Source organism: Pristiophorus japonicus, chromosome 14 (assembly GCF_044704955.1).
Source record: "Pristiophorus japonicus isolate sPriJap1 chromosome 14, sPriJap1.hap1, whole genome shotgun sequence".
NCBI classification, from domain to species: Eukaryota; Metazoa; Chordata; class Chondrichthyes; family Pristiophoridae; genus Pristiophorus; species Pristiophorus japonicus.
This window is the reverse complement of record NC_091990.1, coordinates 56,643,452-56,657,729: the sequence shown is the minus strand read 5'-3', so window position 1 is coordinate 56,657,729 and position 14,278 is coordinate 56,643,452. Positions and strand designations below refer to the sequence as shown.

General features: G+C 44.9%; 1 protein-coding gene across 6 annotated transcripts in view; it reads right to left on the bottom strand.

The window, feature by feature from the left end:
• Positions 1 to 3,436: 3,436 nt before the first annotated feature.
• eva1ba (eva-1 homolog Ba (C. elegans)) overlaps positions 3,437 to 14,278 on the bottom strand; it is a 123,797-nt gene continuing 112,955 nt past the window's right edge. For all 6 annotated transcript variants that reach the window (XM_070899227.1, XM_070899229.1, XM_070899224.1 and 3 more), the window contains exon 4: positions 3,437 to 7,596. In XM_070899227.1, coding sequence (XP_070755328.1) covers positions 7,142 to 7,596 — 455 coding nt within the window. In that variant the 3' untranslated portion in view covers positions 3,437 to 7,141. The remainder of the gene's footprint in view (positions 7,597 to 14,278) is intronic.

Below are 14,278 nucleotides of genomic sequence, written 5' to 3'. Positions count from 1 at the left end.
TTTAAAAGCCTGAATTCCCCCCCCCCCCCCCTCAAAAAATAAATGGCTGAGATGTGAAGTACCAGTGAGGGTTTTTTTTAATTCATTCACAGGATGTGGGCATCGCTGGCAGGGCCAGCATTTATTGCCCATCCCTAATTGATTGGCTCACTGGTCCATTTCAGAGGGCAGTTAAGAGTCAACCACATATGTGGCTCTGGAGTGATATGTGGGCCAAACCAGGTAAGGATGGCAGGTTTCTTTCCCTAAAGGGCATCAGTGAACCGGATGGGTTTTTATGACAATCCGGTAGTTACATGGTCACCATTACTGAGAGTAGCTTTTTAATTCCAAATTTATTTAATTAACTGAATTTAAATTCCCCAGCTGCCATGGTGGGATTTGAACTCGTGTCTCTGGATCATTAGTCCAGGCCTCTGGGTTACTACGCCTGTAACACAACCACTATGCTACCATTCCCCTTGAGGTGAAGCAGCCTGGGACACGAGACTGACATCGGTATCAAATCTCTGGGAGTTGGGTATTGGTGGGCTGAGAGACATTGCACTCCAGGGTCTCCAGATATGGAGCTGTGACTGGTAATGCAAGCATGTTGTCAAATCCGACAATTGCAAACTCTCACAATTGTGGTAGCCAGCACGGCAAGTGTTAATGGTATAAAGCATTTTCTTTTCCAATGGCATGAGGCGGCATTTGGCACAAATCCCGTCTCCGATTTAAAAGTGAATGCCTCAGAGTTTATGGATAGTTCTAGCTTTATGATGTGGATGTAGCCTTTTGAATCTGAATTGACACACAGAGGAATGTTCCCACTGTGTGTGCGTGCGCGTGTCTCTCTGGCTGTGTGTGTGTGTATGTGTGTGTGTGAGTCTGTGTGTGTTGTGTGGAATTGTTCCTGCATTTGGACTGTCTTCAATTTTAGTCCAGGCACAATCTGGGTTTTTACTCAATCTAACCCCCAATATAGCAAGGGAAGATTGTCTTGACTTCTTTTCCCTCCCCTGCTCTTTCTCCATAGCCCTGCAAAAATTTCATTTTCAAGTACATATGCAATTCTTCTCAAAGTCACAAATGAATCTGTTTCCACCTTCCTTTCAGACAATGCATTCCGGTTCATAATAAACTGTTGCGTAAATAAAAATCTCCGGACGGAATTTTCCTTACCTTGGCGGGTCCGGTGCGGCCAGTGTCTGTAGCGGGTCGTGACCCTGCTGCTGGCTCCATCCCGCTGTACAAAATGAACTTACCGTAAGGGGACCTATTAAGCCCAGCCCGTGCATTACTTGGTCCAATGAGATGGAACGAGTCTGGTGACATCATTCATGACACATTTTCAGCTGGGATCTTGAAAGTGATCCTGGCCACATGAAATTTTTAATTTAATCCAACGTTGTGGATGTTGAATCTTTACTGTACAATCATAATAAGTTATATATGAGTGTCAAAGAAATATTTAAATAAAATCATTAAGTAATATGACTCCATCTATAAATATAATCAATAGCAATTTTAAAAGTACATTAATTGTGAAGTTATTGGTGCTTTAATCACAAATCTATAGCCATTTGTATCAGTAACTGGTAGAAATAAAAGATGTGTCTATATATGTAATACATAAAGATAAGCAGATTTTAAATGTAATTGTAAAGGGGTGGATTTACAATCTTGTGCCAGTTTAGCAGAAGAGCTGCGGAATTCCTGACAAACAGTGTAAGCGGTGCATACAATGTGTTTCTGGGATTTCTGTAGCTCTTCCATTGAAGTTAACAATGGACAAGTGAGAAATTCGCCCTAAAGTCTGAGGCTGAAAAATTAAATTAGTCATATTCAGGGACTGAAAGCAAATTGAAACAGTGGAATGAGTGATGAGAATTAAATTGTTATGGTTGATGACTTGATTTAATGTGTAACTGAACAATCACAGCAAACTGCGAGAGAAACCTGACCAGAAACAACACAAAAAATAATTTAAATCGATATATGTAAATTTTATAGTGCAGATCAATTCACTGCAATTGCTGTTCAGTTGGAAGGCAGCAGCCAAGAATGGCCAGTGAAAAAATTAATTTTACCAGTAGCTTTTCAAGTAGAACAGAATCTCCATCAAGCTGTTAGTTGATGTAATCAACATGTTTTAATTTTGGTTTGTTATCAATGCTGTCAAGTAATCAGCTGGAGCAATGGCCACGGAACTCACGCCTTAGATCAACAGACGTGGTTCCCGAGCTGTGTGAATCCCATGGCCTTGCAGGGAAATTTTAAAAATAGAAGTAAAAAGGCTTTTAAATACCTTTAAAGTACCGGATAATGATTTCAATTGGCTCGCCCGCAGCTGCAGGTCATGTCGGCTCTGCGATGACAGATGCGCCTGGGGGAAAGGCGTGTGGGAGCGAGTTGACAGCGGGTTCCCGACCCACCGTCAAAAAAACAACTTTCCCCACCCGACCTGCCACCGACCTCTCCTGCTAACACCATGCAAAATTCAACCCTTCATCTCTCCTCTGCTTCTTTTGCCAATTATCTTAAATCTGTGTCCACTGATTTTTCTGCAGGTGGAGTTTGACTACTTTAGCATCACAGATGAGATACGAAAGCCCAGATCAGAAGCTGCAAGGTTGTGTACGAACGACATTGTACTGTTGCTGTGCAAGTTGATGGTCACATTCCATCTGGAGTATGGTCACTAAACCATAGGAAGGAGATTATTGCTGTTGTGAGGGTACAGTCCCAAACAGAAGTGAAAGGTTTGGGAGATTGGGCTGTTTGGGAAAATTGTGATTTATTTTTTGAAATTATGAATAAATTATTCACTGTGTCCAAGGGTTAAAAAAGCAATGGACACACGTTACAAATGAGAAATCAAAAGACTGGGGAGGTGGTTTACAGAAAGGGTAATAGACCTTTCAAATAAGGAGGCCATTGCAGCATATGAGTTCAAGACCCAACTGGAGGCATTTTTGGAGAGAAGGGTTTGAGGGCTGGAGTAAGAAAGCAGGTAGGTGCGGTTGTTGTCAAAATGGGACAGGGTTGCTTGGGCCTAATGACATTTTCTAAACTTCTAATTGTTTATGGTTTCTCACACAGAAGCCATCATTTTTTTTTTTTATCATCAACTTCCCTTCCTCCTCTCTTCTTACTGGGTATAGTTCCACAGATCACCAGTCAGCCGCCATTACTTTATCCATCTGTACATCTGGACAGGAGCCGACGGAGTTTCGGAGTTTCGGCAGGCTGTTTGTCGCAGGAAATGTCGCCCTCGCACGTACAGTTTTCAGGAGGTGTCGCTGAAGTTGAACCAAACCCTTGCCCATTTCCCGGCTCCCTATCAATTGTAACTTCTCAGGCTGACCCGGGAATTCTGCCCAGCTCACCACCCGATTGGCTCAGGACCACATCCGACAGCTCTACGCATACACAGAGTCATTACGAGTGCTCATTCAACTATTATTTTTTATTAAGCAAAATAAAATATAACCTGAAGCAATGGTAACATTTGAAATGAGAATGTTATTCGATTGCAACTTGGAGCCCACACCCTGTGAATCCATGGATCATTTTCCTTTCTGACCCGAGACACGAGTAAAAATCGTGCTGAGCAGCAAGAGGGCTAAACTTATTGACATGTTCCTATGAAAATCATTTGTCCTCTATTTTAGCAAAGTCCTTCAGTCATTAACAGGATTCAATGGTCTAACACCCTAGACAAAGTAATGGACAGACCAATTTCATACTAATATGAAGCAGTGCAACTTCAATCTAAGTCATAATTGGAACAATTCCTAATTCAAAGAGGTATTGTCCTCTGATCAAATGCCTGGTCAAACGATGACATAATGACACTCCACTTCCATTGAGATATCTTGCACGTGAGTCTATTTCAAAGTACAAATTGAAAATGTTGTTTCAAGGGGTGCCAAGGTTTTGATCTGCTGTCCGTCACAGTCGGTTGTTTCGCTAAGTAAGACTCTGCTACCATTGAGCCAGGGCCACGTCCCAGTGTCACATTAAAAAGGGGGATTACACTCGTGGTCAGTCAACCAACTCAACATGACATCTCATTGACGGGCCCCTCAGGTGAGGGCTGTTGAAATATTAAGGGAATCGCATTTATCTTCTTGTTCCTCAGAAGGTTCCTGATTGTCACCCACGAGCTTTAATGTGTGTGTACAAGGAGAACATAACTGGGGATAGAGACACTTTGTGCCCATCAAGGCTAGTGGTCAATGCTGGGGAATTAGACAGTTTCCATTTTGGAAGCTACAGTGTCAAGGAGGTGAGGTACAAAATGGAACAAAGCTCCCTCTACGCTGCCCACCAATGTGCTACTTTACCACCTCAGAGAGTCACTTCTCGGTGCAATGGCCAATTTAGTGCCAAATTAATACAGTTTTGTGTGGACTGGATTGAGATTGTTCAAAATTAACTTCATAGAATCATAGAATGATGCTGCACCGAAGGAGGCCATTCGGCCCATCGTGCCCATGTCACCTCTTTGGTAGGACTATCCAATTAGTCCCACTCCCCTGCCCTTTCCCCATAGCCCTGCAAATCCCTTTTGAAAATTTACTATTGAATCTGCTTCCACCACCCTTTCAGGCAGTGCATTACGGATCATAAGCCCCTGCGGAAAAAAGATTCTCTTCATATTGTCTTTGGTTCTTTTGCCAATTATCTTAAATCTGTGTCCTCTGGCTACCGACCCTCCTTATTTACTCCATCAAAACTCTCCAGAACCTCTTTTAAATCTCCCCTTAACCTTCTCTGCTCCAAGAAGAACAATCCCAGTTTCTCCCGTCTATCCGCGTAACTGAAGTCCCTTATCTCTAGTACCATTCTAATAAATCTCCTTTGTGCCCTCGCTAAGGGTTTGACATCCCAGAATTGGACACAATACTCCTGCCGATGCCTAACCAGTGTTTTATAAAGGTTTAGAATAACTTCCTTGCACTTGTAGGCTATGGCTCTGTTCACAAAGCCAAGCATCCTGTATGCTTTTTTAACAGCATTCTCGACTTATCCTTCCACCGTCAAAGATTTCGGTACATACACCCCTTGGTCTCTCTGTTCCTGTATCTCCATTAAAATTGTACCATTTAGTTTATATTGCCTCTCTTCACTTTTCCCTACCAAAATGCATCACTTCACACTTCTCATGTACAACCACAGTTAAGACACATGTAGTGCATTGATCATAAAGACAAGTCTCATGTAGAACCCTTAACCCTTACAGCCAACAGATAGAGGAGACTTTCAGTCCAAGCTGGATTTGAGCCCAGTTCCAGAGGTGAAAATGAATTGTCACACCCAGATCACAAGACACCTGTAATCAGTAGATGGTTTCACAAGTAGTATCATTGGGTTTGGTGAAGGACTCACAAAATGGCTGCTCGTGTGCTTCGGTGATTGTTTTTTATTCGTTCACAGGATGTGGGCGTCGCTGGCAAGGCCAGCATTTAGTGCCCATCCCTAACAGCCCTTGGGCAGGTGGTGGTGAGCCGCCTTCTTGAACCGCTGCAGTCCGTGTGGTGAAGGTACTCCCACAGTGCTGTCAGGGAGGGAATTCCAGGATTTTGACCCAGCGACGATGAAGGAAAGGCGATATGGTGTGTGACTTGGGGGGGAACTTGGAGGTGGTGGTGTTCCCATGCAACTGCTGCCCTTGTCCTTCTAGGCGGTAGAGGTCGCGGGTTTGGGAGGTACTTTCGAAGATTATATGATGGCTATAGCTATTTTCTTAGAACTTTACTTGCAGATAGTGACGTAAGCTAAGGTGTGGTCAATGGGTGAGGGCAGCCCTTCATTGCCCTACTCAAGTATCCTCACATGCTTATCTCTAGTGCGGGCAGCAGCTATCCTTCGCAACAATCCAAACACGAGTCCACTGGATGGCTAGCGTGAGTGGAGGTATTGGTTGGTTTTCCCTAGCCTAACTCTGAGGCCAGCTGTGGTGCTGCCCCCAAGTGAGATCAGCCGAGTCTGGGGGTAGGACTTGGGCCCCCGGTCCTGCAGCATTCTCGATCACGCACAACTGGCAAAGGCTCATTGTAAAGGGAGGAATGTGAATTTGGTCCATTTTCCAATTTTGTTATACCATTGACCTAGAAAAGCAAGGGGTCAAGTGAAGCATTTTTGGAATTATAGGTCTGTGTGTTACTAAAACACCAATAATAAGGCACTTCTAATAGTCACATGGAGCAATGTCATCCTTGCAGGTAAGATACATGTAACACATTGGTCCATACAGGTATGTCACTGGTCCATACAGGTATGTCACATGTAACACATTGGTCCATATAGTTAAGTCACATATAAAGTACTGACCATACAGGCAAGACACACATAGATAAGTCACCATGTAACGCATTGGACTATACAGGTAAGCAACATGTAACACATTGGTCCCACTGTGGGTAAAGCTAACAAGCCAGTACCATTTTCCACAAGTACATTTCTTAAAGAGTCCAAGCACCATATACAATGAGGCTCTGGAAACAGATCCAGACTATTGCACTAGCTACGTGTTCTAAATTATCCAGCTGTCAAGAGCTCATCAGAAAATAATGTTTTTGAATATACAAAAATATTGGATACAAGTAGTTTGATTTGGTCTCAGTCTAGATGGGATTGGAGAGGTTCAAGGAAGGCGAGCAACAATTTATGACTGCTCCTAGCGACAAATAAACCCAACGGGATTGAGGGGCCCCAGTTAGTAATTGGATCATTTCCGCTCTGAAAAAAGTTTGGATTATCCAATGTCTGAAGGGACAGCTTCCAAACAGATTGGGTTTCCCTTGGTGAATGCATTGCTTCTTCCCCATCTCTCCCTCAGTGGAATGATTCTCAGTTGTCTGGCCCTCATACAACACCAGCTGGCGGTGATTTTAACACAATAACGGAACACAAAGAGCGGTTTCCAACACAGCTCAGCTGGACGCACGAATCTGTTCCCAACGAGGAGCTCTCTTGCAATGCCTTGGTTCCATTTTGGTTTTTTTGTGCTTTTTGATTTAGGTAATTCCATACACCTGGTGCAACTTCTTATCTACTCATCTTTGGTTAAGTGTTTTCATATGTCCACAGCTAATTAAAAAAAGTTTGTTTTAAAAAAAAAACGCTAATAATCATCTTCCCCCCCCCCTCCTTAATACTTGCCCTCGGAGTTCGGGCTCCAGGTACGATGTTCCCGCTGACCTCCGTTGGGCAACATCTCCATTTCGAACTGGTGGCACCCACTGCCCAGAATGTCCGGCTGCCCGCTCCGCCAGATCTCACGGATGATGCGCTCCCGCTCCTCCAGCAGCTGGGCGCGCTCCAGCTCCTCGGCCGATGTGAAGACGTTCACGCTGGAGCTGGTGTGGGCCTGGGTGTGGTTGGCCAGGGTCAGGTCCGTGGTGGTGGGCACCCCGCTGTCCACCTCCTCGTCCTCGTCCTCGTCCTCGTCCTCCTCCTCGCTGCCTTCTTCCACCTTCCGTTTGGCGGGAGCGGGGGCTTTGGTGCGAGCGTGGCAGGATATTCGGATGACCAGCAGGCAGAGCGTCAGGATGAGGCCAAAGCACACCCCCGTGATGAAGTACAAGGCAGCCTTTTCTGGGTTCACTGCAGGAAGGAAGCAATGCACAAAGTTAGGCTTGATCTTCACTGGCAACCTCCCATCGGGGGACAAGTGAATTCTGAGCTGTATTACATTGCAGTTTGCATGGGCTGTCAGTCTCCCATCAGAACTCTGGTGGAACTCCCAAGCAAGCGTTGGAGTTACGGCAGGAGACTGGTAAAACCCCTTGCTGAATTTCAGGCCAATTTTTGTGCTTCTAGCTAATGGTCTGAGTAGCAGTACTGCTCATTCCCAGATCAGATGTAACACAGCTGGGTCCAGAATGGAGCCCCTTTCACTCCGGCCCCCCAACCTACACCCGCCCAGGGCTCACTGAACCAGAGTGACGTCTCCATCTCACAACCATCTCTATCGCCTCTCTGAAAGCCAGTCCCACGTGAATGCTAAGTTACAATAACAACTTATATTTATAGAATTGTGCTGCCAACTCTCGCCCACAAGGCCTTTGTACATGCACTGAGTTTAAAAAAAGATTGTTCTTGGGCGTTGCTAGGAAGGCCAGCACTTATTGCACATTTCTAGTCGCCCCTTGGTGGTGGTGGTGGGACTTCTCTGTAGTGGTTCGATACCACAGAGGGGCTGGCTCAGCCACTTCAGAGGTCAGTTAAAAGTCAACCACATTGATGTGGGATGGGAGTCACATAGAGGCCCGACACATATATCCAAGTTCTCCTCCAAGCCATACACCACCTTGACTTGGGACATATATCGCCGTCCCTTCATTGTCGCTGGGACAAGATTTTGCAACTCCCGACCCAAGAGCACTGTGGGAGTCCTTTCACCACACCGACTGAGGCGGTTCAAGACAGCGGCTCACCACCACCTTCTCAAGGGCGACTTAGGGACAAGCAATAAATGCAGGTCTCGCCAGCAATGCCCACAGCCAGAGAATGACATTTTTAAAAAGGCAGGTTTCCTTCCCTAAGGGACATCAGTGAACCAATTGGGTTTCTGCAGTAATCCGACAGCTTTACTGATATCTAGATAGATAGATATCTAGATAGATAGATAGATATCTAGATAGATAGATAGATATCTAGATAGATAGATAGATAGATAGATAGATAGATAGATAGATAGATAGATAGATAGATAAAAATAATATATATATAAATAAAAATGAATTTGAATTTTCAAACTTCCATGGTTGGATTCAAACTTCCATGTTCTGGATTGTTAGTTCAGACCTCGAGGGTATTAGTCCAGTAACAGAACCACTACACTACCGTTATCAACATCATACAGTCCCCCGGAATCGAGGAACAATTGCTTCCAATCCTGAAGTGAGTTCTTTGGTGGCTGAACAGTCCAATATGGGAGCCACAGACTCTGTCACAGGTGGGACAGACAGTCATTGAGGGAAGGAGTGGGTGGGACTGGTTTGCCGCACACGCCTTCCGCTGGTCCATCAGTCATTGAAGGTTGGCATGCAGGTGCAGCAGGTGATGAAGACGACAAATGGAATACCAAAGGGCAGAAAACATTAGGGAGGTGTGTACAGACCACCAAACAGTAGTAGTGAGGTTGTGGACAGCATCAAACAAGAAATTAGGGATGCGTGCAATAAAGGTACAGCAGTTATCATGGGCGACTTTAATCGACATATAGATTGGGCTAACCAAACTGGTAGCAATATGATGGAGGAAGATTTACTTGAGTGTATTAGAGATGGTCTTCTGGACCAATATGTTGAGGAACCAACTAGAGGGCTGGCCAGCCTAGACTGGGTGATGTGTAATGAGAAAGGACTAATTAGCAATCTTGTTGTGTGAGGCCCCTTGGGGAAGAGTGATCATAACATGGTAGAATTCCTTATTAAGGAGAGTGACACAGTTAATTCAGAGACATCGAAACATAGAAATATAGAAACATAGAAAATAGGTGCAGGAATAGGCCATCCGACCCTTCGAGCCTGCACCACCATTCAATAAGATCATGGCTGATCATTCCTTCAGTACCCCTTTCCTGATTTCTCTCCATATCCCTTGATCCCTTTAGCCGCAAGGGCCATATCTAACTCCCTCTTGAATATATCCAATGAATGGCATCAACAACTCTCTGCGGTAGGGAATTCCATAGGTTAACAACTCTCTGAGTGAAGAAGTTTCTCCACATCTCAGTCCTAAATGGCTTACCCCTTATCCTAAGACTATGTCCCCTGTTCCTGGACTTCCCCAACATCGGGAACATTCTTCCTTGTCCCGTCCAGTCAGAATTTTATATGCTTCTATGAGATCCCCTCTCATCCTTCTAAACTCCAGTGAATACAGGCCCAGTCGATCCAGTCTCTCCTCATATGTCAGTCCTGCTATCCCAGGAATCAGTCTGGTGAACCTTCGCTGCACTCCCTCAATAGCAAGAACGTCCTTCCTCATATTAGGACACCAAAACTGAATACAATATTCCAGGTGGGACCTCACCAAGGTCCTGTACAACTGCAGCAAGACTTCCCTGCTCCTATACTCAAATCTCCTAGCTATGAAGGCCAACATACCATTTGCCTTCTTCACCGCCTGCTGTACCTGCATGCCAACCTTCAATGACTGATGAATCATGACACCCAGGTCTCGTTGCACCTCCCCTTTTCCTAATCTGCCGCCATTCAGATAATATTCTGCCTTCGTGTTGTTGCCCCCAAAGTGGATAACCTCACATTTATCCACATTATACTGCATCTGCCATGTATTTGCCCACTCGCCTAACCTGTCCAAATCACCATGCAGCCTCTTAGCGTCCTCCTCACAGCTCACATCGCAACCCAGTTTAGTGTCATCTGCAAACTTGGAGATATTGCACTCAATTCCATCATCCAAATCATTAATATATATTGTAAAGAGCTGGGGTCCCAGCACTGAGCCCTGCGGCACCCCACTAATCACTGTCTGCCATTCTGAAAAGGACCCGTCAATCCTGACTCTCTGCTTCCTGTCTGCCAACCAGTTCTCTATTCACATTAGTACATTACCCATAATACCATGCGCTTTGACTTTGCACACCAATCTCTTATGCGGGACCTTGTCAAAAGCCTTTTGAAAGTCCAAATACATCACATCCACTGGTTCTCCTGTCCACTCTACCAGTTACACCATCAAACAATTCCAGAAGATTTGTCAAGCATGATTTCCCCTTCATAAAACCATGCTGACTTGCACCAATTCTATCACTACTTTCCAAATGTGCTGCTATTTCATCCTTAATGATTGATTCCAACATTTTCCCCACTACTGATGTCAGGCTAACTGGTCTATAATTACCCGTTTTCTCTCTCCCTCCTTTTTCAAAAAGTGGTGTTACATTAGCAACCCTCCAGTCCATAGGAACTGATCCAGAGTCGATAGACTGTTGAAAAATTATCACCAATGCATCCACTATTTCTAGGGCCACTTCCTTAAGTATTCTGGGATGTAGACTATCAGGCCCTGGGGATTTATTGGCCTTCAATCCTGTCAATTTCCCCAACACAATTTCCCGCCTAATAAGGATATCCTTCAGTTCCTCCTTCCCACTAGACCTTTGGAACCCTAGTACATCGGGAAGGTTATTTGTGTCTTCCTTTGTGAAGACAGAACCAAAGTACTTGTTCAATTGGTCTGCCATTTCTTTGTTCCCCATTATAAATTCACCCGAGTCTGATTAGGGTCCTGAACTTAAGGAAAGGTAACTTCGATGGTATGAGACGTGAATTGGCTAGAATAGACTGGCAAGTGATACTTAGAGGGTTGACAGTGGATAAGCAATGGCAAACATTTAAAGATCACATGGATGAATTTCAACAATTGTACATCTCTGTCGGGGAAGGTGGCTCAACCGTGGCTAACAAGGGAAACTAAGGATAGTGTTAAATCCAAGGAAGAGGCATGTAAATTGGCCAGAAAAAGCAGCAAACCTGAGTACTGGGAGAAATTTAGAATTCAGCAGAGGAGGACAAAGTGTTTAATTAGGAGGGGAAAATAGAGTATGAGAGGAAACTTGCCGGGAACGTAAAAATTGACTGCAAAAGCTTCTATAAATATGTGAAGAGAAAAAGATTAGTAAAGACAAACGTGGGTCCCTTGCAGTCAGATTCAGGTGAATTTATAATGGGGAACAAAGAAATGGCAGACCAGTTGAACAAATACTTTGATTCTGTCTTCACGAAGGAAGACACAAATAACCTTCCGGAGGTACTAGGGGACCGAGGGTTTAGTGAGAAGGAGGAACTGAAGGAAATCTTTATTAGGTGGGAAATTGTGTTAGGGAAATTGATGGGATTGAAGGCCAATAAATCGCCAGGGCCTGATAGGCTGCATCCCAATGTACTAATGGAAGTGGCCCTAGAAATAGTGGATGCATTGGTGACCATTTTCCAACAGTCTATAGACTCTGTATCAGTTTCTATAGACTGGAGGGTAGCTAATGTAATACCACTTTTTAAAAAAAGAGGGAGAGAGAAAACGGGTAATTATAGACCGGTTAGCCTGACATCAGTAGTGGGGAAAATGTTGGAATCAATTATTAAAGATGAAATAACAGCGCATTTGGAAAGCAGTGACAGGATCGGTCCAAGTCAACATGGATTTTTGAAAGAAAAATCATGCTTGACAAATCTTCTGGAATTTTTTGAGGATGTAACTAGTAGAGTAGACAAGGGAGAACCAGTGGATGTGATGTATTTGGACTTTCAAAAGGCCTTTGACAAGGCCCCACACAAGAGATATATGTGCAAAATTAAAGCACATGGTATTGGGGATAATATATTAACGTGGATAGAGAACTGGTTGGCAGACAGGAAGCAGTGAGTCGGGATAAATGGGTCCTTTTCAGAATGGCAGACAGTGACTAGTGGGGTGCCGCAGGGCTCAGTGCTGGGACCCCAGCTATTTACAATATACATTCATGATTTCGATGAAGGAATGGAGTGTAATATCTTCAAGTTTGCAGATGACACTAAACTGGGTGGTGTTGTGAGCTGCGAGGAGGATGCTAAGAGGCTGCAGGGTGATTTGGACAGGTTAGGCGAGTGGGCAAATACATGGCAGATGCAGTATAATGTGGATAAATGTGAGGTTATCCACTTTGGGGGCAACAACACGAAGGCAGAATATTATCTGAATTGCGGCAGATTAGGAAAAGGGGAGGTGCAATGAGACCTGGGTGTTATGGTACATCAGTCATTGAAATTTGGCATGCAGGTACAGCAGGCGGTGAAGGCGGCAAATGGTATGTTGGCCTTCATAGCAAGCGGTTTTGAGTATAGGAGCAAGGAGGTCTTACTGCAGTTGTACAGGGCCTTGGTGAGACCTCACCTGGAATATTGTGTTCAGTTTTGGTCTCCTAGTCTGAGGAAGGACATTCTTGCTATTGAAGGAGTGCAGCGAAGGTTCACCAGACTGATTCCTGGGATGGCCGGTCTGACATATGAGGAGAGATTGGATCAACTGGGCCTGTATTCACTGGAGTTTAGAAGGATGAGAGGGGATCTCATAGAAACATATACAATTCTGACAGGACGGGACAGGTTAGATGTAGGAAGAATGTTCCCAATGTTGGGGAAGTCCAGGACCAGGGGTCACAGTCTAAGGATAAGAGGTAAGCCATTTAGGACTGAGATGAGGAGAAACTTCTTCACTCAGAGAGTTGTTAACCTGTGGAATTCCCTACTGCAGAGAGTTGTTGATGCCAGTTCGTTGGATATATTCAAGAGGGAGTTAGATGTGGCCCTTATGGCTAAAGGGATCAAGGGGTATGGAGAGAAAGTAGGAAAGAGATACTGAAGTGAAAGATCAGCCATGATCTTATTGAATGGTGGTGCAGGCTCGAAGGGCCAAATGGCCAACTCCTGCACCTATTTTCTATGTTTCTATGGCCTTCATAGCTAGAGGATTTGAGTATAGGAGCAGGGAGGTCTTGCTGCAGCTGTACAGGGCCTTGGTGAGGCCTCACCTGGAATATTGTGTTGGTTTTGGTCTCCTAATCTGAGGAAGGACGTTCTTGTTATTGAGGGAGTGCAGCGAAGGTTCACCAGACTGATTCCCGGTATGGCAGGACTGACATATGAGAAGAGACTGGATTAACTGGGCCTGTATTCACTGGAGTTTAGAAGAATGAGAGGGGATCTCATAGAAACATATAAAATTTTGACGGGAGTAGACAGGTTAGATGCAGGAAGAATGTTGCCGATGTTGGGGGAGTCCAGAACCAGGGGTCACAGTGTAAGAATAAGGGGTAAGCCATTTAGGACTGAGATGAGGAGAAACTTCTTCACTCAGAGTTGTTAGCTCTGCACTGGCGCACTGGAGGCGGTGTTGAATCTCCGCATCAATGTCTGCCTTTGTTGACAAGAGGCTCCTGAGGTATGGGAAATGGTCCACGTTGTCGAGGGACGCTCCGTGGATCTTGATGACTGGGAGGCAGTGCTGTGCGGCGAGGACAGGCTGGTGGAGGACCTTTGTCTTACGGATGTTTAGCATAAGGCCCACGTTTTCATATGCCTCAGTAAATACATCGACTATATCCTGGAGTTCAGCCTCAGAATGTGCGCAGACACAGGCGTCGTCCGCGTGCTGTAGCTCAACGACAGAGGTTGGAGTGATCTTGGAACTGGCCTGGAGGCTGCGTAGGTTAAACAGCTTTCCACTGGTTCTCTAGTTTAATTCCACTCCAGCGGGAAGCTTGTTGACTGTGAGG